We start from the raw sequence: 15290 nt of genomic DNA, 5'->3' as shown, positions 1-15290 counted from the left end.
AATGGGGGAAGGCCAACTTCAATGAGGTAAGAATGGAGCTGGGGCGAATAAATAGGAGTCAAAAGCTGGCAGGAAAACTGGTAGATGAACAATCTCTTCAAAGAAGAGATAGTTCGGGCACAGTCAAGGTATGTTCCCTTGAAGGGGAAAAGTAGTGCAAACAAACCCAGAGCTCGCTGGATGACAAAAGAGGTAGAGATTAAGATAGATGCTGGGTAGAAAATACTAATGAGAACCAGGCTGAATATAGAAGGTCCAGAGGGGAAGTGAAAAAGCAAATAAGAGAAGCAAACAGAGAGCATGAAAGGAGACTGGCTGCTAGCATTAAAGGAAATCCCAAAGTTTTCTCTAGGCATATAACTTGTAAAAAGGTGGTAAAAGGAAGAGTGGGGCGGATTAGGGACCAGAAAGGGGATTTACACATGGAGAAGTAGGGCATAGCTGAGATATTAAATGGACACTTTGCATCTGTCTTTATTAAGGACAAAGATGCAACCAAGGCAATGTTGAAAGAGGAGGTAAGTCAGACACTAGAGGGGTTTAAAATTAATAAAGAGTTAGTATTAGATAGGCTGTCTGTACTTAAAGTGGATAAAGCACCAGGGCTGGATGAGATCCAAAGATACTGAGGGAGGTGAGGGTAGAAATCGCAGAGGCACTGGCCAAAATTTTTCAGTCTTCCTTAGACGTGGGGTGGGGGTGGTAGAGGACTGGAGAATTGCAAATGTTACACCCTTGATTAAAAAAGGGTGTAAAGATAAGCCCTGCAACTGCAGAGCAGTCAGTTTAGCTTTGGTGGTGGCAAAACTTCTCGAAAAGATAATTCGGGACAAAATCAATAGTCATGTGGACAAATGTGAGTTAATTAAGGAAAGCCAGCATGGATTACTTAAGGGAAAATCATGTTTAACTAACTTGCTGGAGTTTTTTGAGGAGGTAACTGAGGTTGACGAGGGCAATGCTGTTGATGTGGTGTACATGGACTTTCAAAATGCGTTTGATACAGTGCCCTGCAACAGACCTGTGAGCAAACTTGTAGCTCATGGAATAAAAGGGATGGTAGCAACATGACAGGAAACAAAGAGTAGTGGTTAATGGATGTTTATTGGGCTGGAGGAGTTTTGTAGTGGAGGTCCCTAGAGATCAGTGTTGGGACCCTTGCTTTTCCTGATATATATTAATGACCCAGACCTTGGTGTACAGGGCACAATTTCAAAGTTTGCAGATGATATGAAACTTGGAAGCATTGTGAACTGTGAGGAGGATAATGTAGAACTTCAAAAGTTTTGGACACAGACAAGTTGGTGGAATGGGCAATCAGGTGGCAGATGAAGTTCCATGCAGAGAAATGTGAAATGATTAATTTTGGTAAGACGAACATGGAGAGACAATATAGAATAAACGGTACAGTTCTAAAGGGGGTGCAGGAGCAGAGGGACCTGGGTGTATATGTGCATAAGTCATTGAAGGTAGCAGGACAGGTTGAGTGCGCGGTTAATAAAGAAAACAGTATCTTGGGCTTTATTAATAGGGGCATAGAGTACAAGAGCAAGGAAGTTATGTTGAACTTGTATAAGACACTAGTTCGGCCTCAGCTGGAGTATTGTGTCCAATTCTGGGCGCCACATTTGAGGAAAGACATGAGGGCATTGGAGAGAGTACAGGAAAATGGTTCCAGGGATGAGGAATTTCAATTGTGAAGATAGATTGGAGAAGTTAGGACTGGTTTCCTTGGAGAAGAGAAGGCGGAGAGGTGATTTGATAGAGGTATTCAAAATCGTGAGGGGTCTAGGCACAGAAGATAGAAACGGTTCCCACTGTGAAAGGATCTAGAAAGAGAGGGCACAGATTTAAAGTATTTGGTAACAGAAGCAAAAGTGGCATGAGGAAAAACTTTTTCACGCAGCGAATGGTTAAGGTCTGGAATGCGCTGAGAACGTGGTGAAGGTAGGTTCAATTGAAGCATTCAAAAGGGAATTAGACAGTTACATGAATAGGAAGAATGTGCAGGGTTATGGGGAGAAGGCAGGGGAATGGAACTGAGGGAGTTGCTCTTTCGGAGAGCCGGTGTGGACACGAAAGGCCGAATGGCCTCCTTCTGTACTGTAACGAATTTTTAAAATTCATTTATGGGATGTGGGCATCACTGGCTATGCCAGCATTTATTGCCCATCCCTAATTGCCCTCGAGAAGTTGGTGGTGAGCTGCCTTCTTGAACCGCTGCAGTCCGTGTTGGGTAGGTACACCCACAGTGCTGTTAGGAAGGGAGTTCCAGGATTTTGACCCAGCGACAGTGAAGGAACGGCAATATAGTTCCAAGTCAGGATGGTGTGTGACTTGGACGGGAACTTGCAGGTGGTGATGTTGCCATGCATCTGCTGCTCTTGTCCTTCAAGGTGGTACACACTTTTGCCACTGTGCGTCGGTGCTGGAGGCAGTGAATGTTTGTGGATGGGGTGCCAATCAAGCAGGCTGCTTTGTCCTAGATGGTGTCAAGCTTCTTGAGTGTTGTTGGAGCTGCACCCATCCAGGCAAGTGGAGAGTATTCCATCACACTCCTGACTTGTGCCTTGTAGATGGTGGACAGGCTTTGGGGAGTCAGGAAATGAGTTACTCGCCACAGGATTCCTAGCCTCTGACCTGCTCTTGTAGTCACGGTATTTATATGGCTACTCCAGTTCAGTTTCTGGTCAATGGTAGCCCCTCGGAAGTTGATAGTGGGGGATTCAGCGATGGTAATGCCATTGAACGTCAAGGGGAGATGGTTAGATTCTCTCTTGTTGGAGATGGTCATTGCCTGGCACTTGTGTGGTGCAAATGTTACTTGCCACTTATCAGCCCAAGCCTGGACATTGTCCAGGTCTTGCTGCATTTCGACACGGACTGCTTCAGTATTTGAGGAGTCGCGAATGGTGCTGAACATTGTGCAATCATCAGCGAACATCCCCACTTCTGACCTTATGATTGAAGGAAGGTCATTGATGAAGCAGCTGAAGATGGTTGAGCCTAGGACACTAGGCTCTTCCTTTGCGCTAGGTATGACTCTAACCAGCAGAGAGTTTTCCCCCGATTCCCATTGACTCCAGTTTTGCTTGGGCTCCTTGATGCCATATGCAGTCAAATGCTGCCTTGATTCCGTGAAGGCGAGATATAAAAACAGTTTGTTTAGTTGTTTTTCTCATTGGAATCCAGATGTATATGTGTATAGAAAACATAGCAAAAGGGTGGTAAGAGGAGGGGTAGGCCAATTAGGGACCAAAAAGGGGATCTATGCTCAGAGGCAGAGGGCATGGCTGAGGTACTACTTTTTTAAAAATTTGTTCTTTGGATGTGAGCATCACTGACGAGGCCAGCATTTGTTACACATCCCTAATTGCCCTTGAACGGAGTGGCTTGATAGGCCATTTAAGAGTCAACCACATTGCTGAGTGTCTGGAGTCACATGTAGGCCAGACCAGGTAAGGACAGCAGATTTCTTTCCCTAAAGGACATTAGTGAACCAGATGGGTTTTTAACAACAATCTGGTAGTTTAATAATTATTATTATTGAGACTAGCATTTTATTCCAGATTTATTAATTATTTGAATTCAAATTCCCCAGCTGACGTGATGGAATTTAAACTCATGTCTCCAGATCATTAGTCCAGGCTTCTGGATTTTTAGTCCAGTAACATTGTCACGATACCCTATATGAGTATTTTGCATCTGCCTTTGCCAAGGAAGAGGATGCTGCCGAAGTGAAAGAGGAGTTAGTTGAGATACTGGATGGGCTAAAAAATGATAAACAAGAGGTATTAGAAAGGCTGGCTTTACTTAAAGTTGATAAGTCACCAGGAAGTTGAAATTTAATGCAAAAAAGTGTGAAGTGATACATTTTGGTAGGAAGAACAAGGAAAGGCAATATAAATTTGAGGATACAATTCTAAAGGGGGATTAAAACTGCTGGAAATATTCAGGAGGTCTGGCAGCATCTGTGGAGAGAGAAACAGAGCTATGTTTCAGGTCGATGACCTTTCATCAGAACTGGCAAAGGTTAGAACTATAATGTGTTTTCCCGAACCCTAACCCTTATGTCCTTCTTCCCTCACCCTTCCCCCTCCACCTCCCCCTCACCCCACAGCTCCTCCTCTATCCATCCCTCCACCCCTCATCCTCCCCCTCCCTCCTCCCCATTCGCAATCACCCCTCTCCACCCCTCCTCCCACCCTCCCCCTCTTAAACCCTGTCCTCCTTCTCCCCTCCCTGCCCTTCCCTGCTCCTTTCCCTCCCACCCCATTCTCTCCCTCCACTCCTCCCCATTATAGCAAGTTCCACATTCTCACCACTCTTTGATTCTCTTGAATTCCGTATTGGATTTTTCAGTGGCTAACCTGGACAACATTCAGGCTTGGGCTAATAAGCGGCAAGTAACATTTGTACCACACAAGTGTCAGGCAATGACCATCTTCAACAAAAGAGAATCTAACCATCTCCCCGTGACATTCAACAGCATTACCATCGCTGAATCCTCTAACATCAACATCCTAGGGGTTACCATTGACCAGAAACTTAACTGGACCAGCCATATAAATACTGTGGCTACAAGAGCAGGTCAATGGCTGGGAATCCTGTGGCGAGTAACTCACCTCTTGACTCCCCAAAGCCTGTCCACCATCTACAAGGCACAAGTCAGGAGTGTGATGGAATACTCTCCAATGGCCTGGATGGGTGCAGCTCCAACAACACTCAAGAAGTATGACACCATCCAGGACGAAGTAGCCCCCCACTTGATTGTCACCCCATCCACCACCTTCAACATTCACTGCCTTCGCCACGGACACACAGTGGCAGCAGTGTTTACCATCTACAAGATGCACTGCAGCAACGTGCCAAGACTCCTTCGACAGCACCTTCAAAACCCGCGACCTCTACCACCTAGAATTGGGTGAGCAAACTACAGCCTGCAGGCCACATTCGGCCCGTGGGAGCTTTTCATTCGGCCCTCGAGCTGCATTGTGTCGGTGCCAGGTCATCCAGTGAGTCCAGGAAATATTCTGAGGAGCAAGAATCGGAGATTTTGAGAGAAGAAGGAACTCAGATTACCTGCTTTTAGACTGACCTTTAATGAATGACAATAGGAAGTGGGTGAAAGGTAATCCAAGGAGCAGTGGCCAGAGGCGGGCATTTTGTAAGGTAGGAACGGAGTGTGGCTGTCATTTGAGAAGGGGAAGTGTACATGGAGGAGAACTGAGAGAAGCACAAAGATTTATAATGGAAGTAACCTTCTGATTGTCTCTTGATTTAGAAAGTTTAAGGCACAGAAAGAGGCCATTTTGCCCATCATGTCTGTACCGGCCGAAAAACGACCCTGTTCGAATCCCATCTTCCAGCATTTAGTCCGTAGCCCTGCAGCTTATGGCACTTGAGATGCATATCCAGACTCCTTTTGAATGAGTTGCGGGTCTCTGCCTCAACTCCCCTTTCAGGCAGAGTTCCAGACCATCACCACCCTCTGGGTGAAAAAGTTTTTCCTCATCTCCCCTCTAATTTTTCTACCAATCACTTTAAATCCATGCCCCCTCGTCACTGACCTTTCTGCTAAGGTGAATAGACCCTTCACTTCCACTCTATCCAGGTCCCTCAAAATTTTGTACATTTCAATCAGATCTCCCCTCAGCCTTTTCTGTTCCAAGGAAAACAACCCCAGCCTATCCAATCTTTCCTCATAGCTGCATTTTTCCAGTCCTGGCAACATCCTCGTAAATCTCCTCTGTACCATCTCTAGTGTAATTACATCCTTTCTGTAATGAGGTGACCAGAACTGCACAGAAGTGCAAGTTGTGGCCAAACCAATGAGTTATACAGTTCCAGCATAACCTCCCTGCTCCTGTATTCTATACCTTGACTAATAGAGGAAAGGATTCCATATGCCTTCTTAACCACCTTATCGACCTGTCCTGCTACCTTCAGGGATCTGTGGACATTCACTCCAAGGTCCCTCACTTCCTCCACACTTCTCAGTATTTTCCCATTAATCGTGTATTCCTTTGCTTTGTATTGTCCACAAACTTCTTGATCATGCCCCCGACACAAAAAGCAGGGGACCCAGTACTGAGCCCTGCGGAACGCCACTGGAAACAGCCCTCCAGTCGCTAAAACAGCAGTCAACAATAACCTTTGTTTCCTGCCACTGAGCCAATTTTGGATCCACCTTGCTGCATTTCCCTGGATCCCATGGGATTTTATTTTTTTTAACCAGTCTGCCATATGGGACCTTGTCAAAAGCCTTGCTAAAATCCATGTAGACCACATCAACTACACTACCCTCATCTATCTTCCTTGTTACTTCTTCAAAAAATTCGATCAAGTTGGTCAAACAAGATAAAAGCAAAATACTGCGGATGCTGGAAATCTGAAACAAAAACAAGAAATGCTGGATTCACTCAGCAGGTCTGGCAGCATCTGTGGAAAGAGAAGCAGAGTTAACGTTTCGGGTCAGTGACCCGAAGAAGACCCTTCTGAAGAAGGGTCACTGACCCGAAACGTTAACTCTGCTTCTCTTTCCACAGATGCTGCCAGACCTGCTGAGTGAATCCAGCATTTCTTGTTTTTGTTGGTCAAACAAGATCTTCCCTTAACAAACCTATGCTGACTATCCTTGATTAACCTGTGCCTTTCTAAGTGACAGTTTATCCTGTCTCTCAGAATAGATTCCAATAATTTGCCCACTACTGAGGTTAGACTGACTGGCCTGTAATTATTCGGTCTATCCTTCGCTCACTTTTTAAACAGAGGTACAACGTTAGCAATTCTCCAATCCTCTGGCACCACACCTGTATCCAGTGAGGACTCGAAAATGATGGTCAGACCCTCTGCTATTTCCTCTCTTGCTTCTTTTAACAGCCTGGGGTACATTTCATCCGGCCTTGGTGATTTATCAACTTTCAAGAATGCTAATCCCATTAATACGTCCTCTCTCCCTATGTTTATCACATCCAATACTTTACACTCTCCCTCCTTAACTACAATATCTGCATTGTCCCCCTCTTTTGTGAAGACAGACACAAGGTATTCATTAAGAACCATATCAATATCTTCCGCTCCTACACATAGGTTACCTTTTTGGTCTTTTATAGGCCCTACTCTCTCCTTAGTTATCCTCTTGATGTATTGATAAAACATCTTTGGATTCACCATGATTTTGCTTGCCAATATTTTTGCATGCCCTCTCTTTGCTTTCCTAATTTCCTTTTTGATTTCACCCCTCCACTTTCTATACTCCTCTCGGCTTTCTGTAGTATTGAGTTCTCAGTTTCAGACACAAGCTTTCCTTTTCTACCTTATCTTACGCTGTAAGCTCCTTGACATCCATGGGGCTCTAGGTTTGGCCACCTCACCTTTTCTCTTTGTGGAAACGTTTACCCTGAACCCCTTGAATCTCCCCTCTGAATGCCTCCCACTGCTCTGACACTGATTTACCTTCAAGTAGCTGTTTCCAGTCCACTTTCGTTAAATCACTCCTCAGTTTAGTAGAATTGGCCTTGCCCCAGTTGAGAACGCTAACTCCTGTTCTATCTCTGTCCTTTTCCATAATTATGTTAAAACTGACTTAATTATGATTACTACTGCCTAAATACTCTCCCACTCCCACTCCTTCCACCTGCCCAGCTTCATTTCTTAAAACGAAGTCTAAAACTGCTCCCTTTCTTGTTGGACTTGTTACAAACTGGGCAAAATGTTCTCCTGAATGCATCTCAAGAATTCTGCTCCCACAATTCCTTTCACACTAAAACTATCCCAGTTAATATTGGGATAATTAAAATCCCCTATTACTGCCCTATTTTTCTTGCACTTCTCAGAGATTTGCCTAAATATCTGCTCTTCTATCTCCCTCTGACTGTTTGCCGGTCTCCCAGCAGTGTGATTGCCCCTTTTTGTTCCTTAGCTCAATCCATATGGCCTTCTTTGATGAACCTTCCAACATATCATCCCTCCTCGCAGCTGTAATCGTTTCCTTGACCAAAATTGTCACACACCCTCCTTTCTTATCCCCCTCCCTATCGCGTCTGAAAACCCTGTAACCAGGGACGTTGAGCTGCCATTCCTGTCCCTCCTTAAGCCATGTTTCTGTAATAGCTATGATTATCATACTGCCACGTGTCTATCTGTGCCCTCAGCTCATCTGCTTTATTTGCTATATTCCTTGCATTGAAATAGATACGCCTTGAGCACTGCCAAACTCTTTTTTTTATTTTCTAACCCTCCTCTGTCTTCCAGACTCATCCATTAATTTTCCGCCTTCCATTTTAATTTCTGATTTTGTCCCAGCTGAGTCTCCCCTCAGGTCCCCATCGCCCTGTCAAACTAGTTTATACCCTCTCCAACAGCACTAGCAAAACATCCCACAAGCAACTCAGTCCTGGCTCTGTTCAGGTGCAACCCGGCCTGTACAGGTCCCATCTCCCCCAGAGCCGGTCCTAATGTCCCAGGAATCTGAAGCCCTCCCTCCTGCACCATCTTTCCAGCCACGCATTCATCTGTCTTATCCTTCTATTTATATACTCACCTGCGCGTGGCACTGGGAGTAATCCGAAGATTACTACCTTTGAGGTCCTGCTTGCTAATTCCTTACCTAGCTCCCTAAATTCTGACAGCAAGACCACATCCCTCTTTCTAACTATGTCATGGGTTCCGATGTGGACCACGACTGCTGGCTGTTCATCCTTCCCCTTCAGGATGCTCTGCAGCCGCTCAGTGACATCCTTGATCCTGGCACCAGGGAGGCAACGCACTATCCTGGATTCAGGTCTGCGGTCACAGAAACGCCTGTCTGTTCCCCTGACTATTGAATCACCTATCACTATGGCTCTTCCAGTCTTCCCTGTACCCCCCTGTGCAGCTGAGCCACCCATGGTGCCATGGAGTTAGCTCTAGCTGCACTCGCCAGGTGAAGCATCACTTTCCTCAGTATTTAGAACTGAATACCTGTTGGCGAGTGAGATGCATTCAGGGGTCTCCTGCGCTACCTGCCTGATTCTTTTTGACTGTCTGGTGGTCACCCATTCCCTCTCTCCCTGTATTTTTTTTAAATTCATTCATGGGATGTGGGCGACGCTGGCCAGACCAGCATTTATTGCCCATCCCTAATTGCCCTTGAGAAGGTGGTGGTGAGCTGCCTTCTTGAACCGCTGCAGTCCATTTGGGGTAGGTATACCCACAGTGCTGTTAGGAAGGGAGTTCCAGGATTTTGACCCAGCGACAGTGAAGGAACGGCGATATAGTTCCAAATCAGGATGGTGTGTGACTTGGAGGGGAACTTGCAGGTGGTGGTGTTCCCATGTATTTGCTGCCCTTGTCCTTCTAGTTGGTAGAGGTCGCGGGTTTGGAAGGTGCTCTCGAAGGAGCCTTGGTGCATTGCTGCAGTGCATCTTGTAGATGGTACACACTGCAGCCACTGTGCGTCAGTGGTAGAGGCAGTGAATGTTTGTAGATGGGGTGCCAATCAAGCGGGCTGCTTTGTCCTAGATGGTGTTGAGCTTCTTGAGTGTTGTTGGAGCTGCACCCATCCAGGCAAGTGGAGAGTATTCCATCACACTCCTGACTTGTACCTTGTAGATGGTGGACAGGCTTTGGGGAGTCAGGGGATGAGTTACTCGCCTCAGGATTCCTAGGCTCTGACCATCTCTTGTAGCCACGGTATTTATATGGCTACTCCAGTTCAGTTTCTGGTCAATGGTAACCCCTAGGATGTTGATAGTGGGGGATTCAGCGATGGTAATGCTGTTGAATGTCAAGGGGAGATGGTTAGATTCTCTCTTGTTGGAGATGGTCATTGCCTAGCACTTGTGTGGCGCGAATGTTACTTGCCACTTATGAGCCCAAGCCTGGATATTGTCCAGGTCTTGCTGCATTTCTACACAGACTACTTCAGTATCTGAGGAGTCACAAATGGTGCTGAACATTGTGCAATCATCAGCGAACATCCACACTTCTGACCTTATGACTGAAGGAAGGTCATTGATGAAGCAGCTGAAGATGGTTGGGCCTAGGACACTACTCTTAAGCTGTGGGGTGACCACATCTATAAACGTGCTATCCACATAGCTCTCATCCTCAAGAATACAGTGCCGCCAGATGCCGCTCAAGTTCCAAAACCCAGAGCTCAAGCTGCTTCAATTGATGACACTTCCTGCACAAGTGGTTCTCCAGGATACAGGAAGCATCCTGGAGCTCCCAAATAGCACAGGAGGTGCGCTCTCGAGGTTGACCATTTCTTTATTTATTAGTTGACCCTTTGCTACTTCTAAAAGAAAACTTACCAATACTACAACACTCTAGAATTATTAATAAAACCTTACTAGAACTGATAAATCCTACTAAAAATCAATACAGTTCACTAGTTTAAAATAAACCTTACTCAAAAAAAGCTACTCACTTGTTCCTTATTATTAAGCTATTTACACACACACCCCAATAGTAGTGTACTAACCCAGCTATCTGTTTGCTTGGTGTTAAATCTATTCCAGTGTTTAACTGAAGTGGTTTAAAGTTTCAGTGGGCATATAGTTTGGATAGGTTATACAATTTCCAGTAACTAAGCCAATCAAATATTTTCATTGATCTATCATTTATGCTGTTCTGATTTCAATTATTTATTGATCTTTAATTATTTCATCCCTATTGATATCATAAAAACATTGGGGGAAATCTATATATCAGGATGAATGTGCAGGGTTATGGGGAGAAGGCAGGGGAGTGGCACTATGTGCAATGCTCATTTGGAGAGCCAGTGCAGACATGATGGGCCGAATGGCCTCCATTTGCACTGTAACAATTCTGTGATATATATCAGTAAGTAAACACCTTATTTCTTAAAAACATTATTGAAATATTCCAAGTTTATATGCAGAACTTTCGGATTATGAGAAATGCATACTACAATTTAGATGGGGGTGGGGCCTGTTATCACTAATCCAAAATAACTAATAAACTAACCTAAGAAGGGTTCTTCATACAACAACTTATATTTACATAGTGCCTTTAATGTAATAAAATTCCTTCTTCTGAGAACTTGAATGCATGTGAGAGCAGCAGGGAGAAGATGATCCCAAACAGTGTAGGTGCGAGTACACAGCCCTGTTTCACGCCACTCAGGATAGGAAAGGGGTCAGATGAGGCGCCGCGATGCTGAATTGTGCCTTTCATATTGTCATGGAATGAGGTGATGATACTTAGTAGCTTTGGTGGGCATCCAATCTTTTCTAGTAGTCTGAAGAGACCACTTCTGCTGACGAGGTCAAAGGCTTTGGTGAGATCAATGAAAGCAACGTAGAGGGGCATCTGTTGTTCGCGGCATTTCTCCTGTAGTTGGCGAAGGGATAACAGCATGTCAACGGTGGATCTCTCTGCTCGAAAGCCACACTGTGCCTCAGGGTAGACACGCTCAGCCAGCTTCTGGGGCCTGTTTAAAGCGACTCAAGCGAAGACTTTTCCCACTATGCTGAGCAGGGACTTTCCCCACTATGCTGATCAGGTGGCAGGTTGTTCAACCTTGCCCGTCTAAAAGCGAAGACCAAAGTACGGAAAGTCGTCATCAGGGAACTCCTCTTTGCTGACGATGCTGCATTAACATCTCACACTGAAGAGTGTCTGCAGAGACTCATCGACAGGTTTGCGGCTGCCTGCAATGAATTTGGCCTAACCATCAGCCTCAAGAAAAGGAACATCATGGGACAGGACGTCAGAAATGCCCCATCTATCAATATTGGCGACCACACTCTGGAAGTGGTTCAAGAGTTCACCTACCTAGGCTCAACTATTACCAGTAATCTGTCTCTCGATGCAGAATTAAACAAGCGTATGGGAAAGGCTTCCACTGCTATGTCCAGACTGGCCAAGAGAGTGTGGGAAAATGGCGCACTGACACAGAACACAAAAGTCCAAGTGTATCAAGCCTGTGTCCTCAGTACCTTGCTCTACGGCAGCAAGGCCTGGACAACGTACGTAAGCTAACAGCGACGTCTCAATTCATTCCATCTTCGCTGCCTTCGGAAAATCCTTGGCATCAGGTGGCAGGGCTGTACCTCCAACACAGAAGTCCTCGAGACGGCCAACATCCCCAGCATATACACCCTACTAAGCCAGCGGCGCCTGAGATGGCTTGGCCATGTGAGCCGCATGGAAGATGGCAGGATCCCCAAGGACACATTGTACAGCGAGCTCGTCACTGGTACCAGACCCACTGGCCGTCCGTGGCTCCACTTTAAAGACGTCTGCAAACACGACATGGAGTCCTGTGACATTGATCACAAGTCGTGGGAGTCAGTTGCCAGCGATCGCCAGAGTGGGCGGGCAACCATAAAGGCGGGGCTAAAGCGTGGCGAGTCGAAGAGACTTAGCAGTTGGCAGGAAAAAAGACAGAAGCGCAAGGAGAGAGCCAACTGTGTAACAGCTCCAACAACCAATTTTATCTGCAGCACCTGTGGAAGAGTCTGTCACTCTAGAATTGGCCTTTATAGCCACTCCAGGCGCTGCTGCACAAACCACTGACCACCTCCAGGCGCTTACCCATTGTCTCTCGAGACAAGGAGGCCAAAGAATGTAATAAACATCCCAAGGTGCTTCACAGGAGCATTATAAAACAAAATACGACACCCGGCCACAAAAGGAAATATTTGTGGTTAGCACCGCAGCCTCACAGCTCCAGCGACCCGGGTTCAGTTCTGGGTACTGCCTGTGCGGAGTTTGCAAGTTCTCCCTGTGACCGTGTGGGTTTTCGCCGGGTGCTCCGGTTTCCTCCCACAGCCAAAGACTTGCAGGTTGATAGGTAAATTGGCCATTGTAAATTGCCCCTAGTATAGGTAGGTGGAAAGGGAAAGTGGGGATCCAGTAGGAATATGGGATTAATGGAGGATTAGTATAAATGGGTGGTTGATGGTCGGCACAGACTCGGTGGGCCAAAGGGCCTGTTTCAGTGCTGTATCTCTAAATAAATAAGAATAAAAATAAATTTGATTAGATGACCAAAAATGTGGTCAAATTGGTAGGTTTGAAGGATTGTTTTAAAGGAGGTAGCTGTTGTTACATTTTATGCACAGCTCACCAAAATTAGCCCAAATAATTCCACCTCTGAGCTAGAGGGACAAGGACAGCAAATACATGGGAACACCACCAGCAGCAAGTTCCCTCCCAGTTACACACCATCCTGACTTGGAACTATAATCACCATTCCTTCACTATCACTGGCTCAAAATCCCAGAACTCCCTTCCTAACAGCACTGTGGATGAATTACCTTCCAATGGGCAATAAAGGCTGGCCTAGCCAGGAACACTCACGTCTTATGAATGAATAAAAGATGAAGCTGCTTTGGGGCCTTCAGAGCGGGAGAAAGGCGATGAAAAAAATACCGCCCACCGGGAGTCACGTGGGCTCCCTGAAGCCCCGCCCCTGTCCGTGATTGACAGACCGAGCCGCACCTGCGCACGGAAACTCCCGGAAGCAACATCGCGCGGGGAAAGGCCGAGGCGGCGGAGGCACCGACACCGGGAGCGGCCGAGGCACCGACACCGGGAGCGGCCGAGGCGGCGGAGACTGAGACACCGACACCGGGAGCGGCCGAGGCGGCGGAGGCACCGACACCGGGAGAGGCCGAGGCGGCGGAGACTGAGACACCGACACCGGGAGCGGCCGAGGCACCGACACCGGGAGAGGCCGAGGCGGCGGAGGCACCGAGTTGGAGGATCTTCCCCCTGCGGGCGGGCGGGCAGGCCCAGGCCATGGTCTCGCTTTGGCTGCTGCTGCCGATCCCGCTGCTACTTCCGTTCCTGTGGCTGCTGAGCTCCGGATTCCGCTATTATTGCAAGATGGGCTTTTACTATTCCTGGATCATGGCGCTCGCTGTCCCAGTCATCCCGCTCTGCCTGAGGAGAGGCCGCGACGTGGAAAACATGAAGTGAGTGGCGGCGGGGGGGGGGAGAGAGGGGAGGGAGATGGCGGGGGGAGGGGAGAGGGGAGGGGAGAGGGGAGGGAGATGGCGGGGGGGGAGGGGAGAGGGGAGGGAGATGGCGGGGGGGGGGGGGGAGAGGGGAGGGAGATGGCGAGGGGGGGGGGGGGGGGGGGGGGAGAGAGGGGAGGGAGATGGCGCGGGGGGGGGGGGGGGGGGAGAGGGGAGGGAGATGGCGGGGGGAGGGGAGAGAGGAGGGAGATGGCGGGGGGGGGGTGGAGAGGGGAGGGAGATGGCGGGGGGGGGGGAGAGGGGAGGGAGATGGCGGGGGGAGGGGAGAGGGGAGGGAGATGGCGGGGGGGGGGGAGAGAGGAGGGAGATGGCGGGGGGAGGGGAGGGAGATGGCGGGGGGGGTGGAGAGGGGAGGGAGATGGCGGGGGGGGGGAGGGAGATGGCGGGGGGGGGAGGGGAGGGAGATGGCGGGGGGGGGAGAGGGGAGGGAGATGGCGGGGGGGGGAGAGGGGAGGGAGATGGCGGGGGGGGGGGGAGAGAGGGGAGGGAGATGGCGGGGGGGGGGAGAGAGGGGAGGGAGATGGCGGGGGGGGGGAGAGAGGGGAGGGAGATGGTGGGGGGGGGGGAGAGGGGAGGGAGATGGCGGGGGGGGGAGAGGGGAGGGAGATGGCGGGGGGGGGAGAGGGGAGGGAGATGGCGGGGGGGGAGAGGGGAGGGAGATGGGAGGGAGATGGCGGGGGGGGGGAGAGAGAGGGGAGGGAGATGGCGGGGGGGGGGGGAGAGAGAGGGGAGGGAGATGGCGGGGGGGGGGAGAGGGGAGGGAGATGGCGGGGGGGGGGAGAAGGGAGGGAGATGGCGGGGGGGGGGGAGAGGGGAGGGAGATGGCGGGGGGGGGGAGAGGGGAGGGAGATGGCGGGGGTGGGGGAGAGGGGAGGGAGATGGCGGGGGGGGGGAGAGGGGAGGGAGATGGCGGGGGGGGGAGAGGGGAGGGAGATGGCGGGGGGGGGAGAGGGGAGGGAGATGGCGGGGGGGGAGAGGGGAGGGAGATGGCGGGGGTGGGGGAGAGGGGAGGGAGATGGCGGGGGGGGGGAGAGGGGAGGGAGATGGCGGGGGTGGGGGGGAGAGGGGAGGGAGATGGCGGGGGTGGGGGGGAGAGGGGAGGGAGATGGCGGCGGGGTGGGAGATGGTGGGGGTAGATGGCGGGGGGGGGAGAGGGGAGGGAGATGGCGGGGGGGGGGAGAGGGGAGGGAGATGGCGGGGGGGGAGAGGGGAGGGAGATGGCGGGGGGGAAGAGGGGAGGGAGATGGCGGGGGGGGGAGATGGTGGGGGTAGATGGCAGAGGCGGGGTAGATGGCG

At 49.4% G+C, this 15290-nt stretch overlaps 2 protein-coding genes across 3 annotated transcripts in view; one reads left to right on the top strand and one right to left on the bottom strand.

Moving 5' to 3' along the window:
- Window positions 1–3850: 3850 nt before the first annotated feature.
- Window positions 3851–13896, bottom strand: LOC137347539 (mRNA decay activator protein ZFP36L3-like). The gene is made up of 2 exons (XM_068011999.1): window positions 13315–13896; window positions 3851–3971 (listed from the first exon to the last, which is right to left on the bottom strand). The coding sequence occupies exons 1-2, from the start codon at window positions 13755–13757 to the stop codon at window positions 3953–3955; spliced, it is 462 nt and encodes a 153-aa protein (XP_067868100.1). The 5' UTR covers window positions 13758–13896; the 3' UTR covers window positions 3851–3952.
- agpat2 (1-acylglycerol-3-phosphate O-acyltransferase 2 (lysophosphatidic acid acyltransferase, beta)) overlaps window positions 13441–15290 on the top strand; it is a 33991-nt gene continuing 32141 nt past the window's right edge. Inside the window, exons 1-2 of one of the 2 annotated variants that reach the window (XM_068011997.1) lie at window positions 13441–13632; window positions 13672–13931. In XM_068011997.1, the coding sequence (XP_067868098.1) occupies window positions 13756–13931 (176 nt within the window). In that variant the 5' untranslated portion in view covers window positions 13441–13632; window positions 13672–13755. Of the gene's footprint in view, window positions 13932–15290 lie in introns of both variants that reach the window. The other variant, XM_068011996.1, reaches the window with a different exon arrangement.

This window comes from Heterodontus francisci, chromosome 32 (genome assembly GCF_036365525.1).
Source record: "Heterodontus francisci isolate sHetFra1 chromosome 32, sHetFra1.hap1, whole genome shotgun sequence".
NCBI classification, from domain to species: domain Eukaryota; kingdom Metazoa; phylum Chordata; class Chondrichthyes; order Heterodontiformes; family Heterodontidae; genus Heterodontus; species Heterodontus francisci.
This window is presented reverse-complemented; position numbering and strand designations above follow the sequence as displayed.

What these genes read in the sequence shown, in the direction of transcription:
- LOC137347539 (XM_068011999.1), bottom strand. Translation starts at nt 13,757, where the DNA reads ATGGCCTGGGCCTGCCCGCCCGCCCGCAGGGGGAAGATCCTCCAACTC.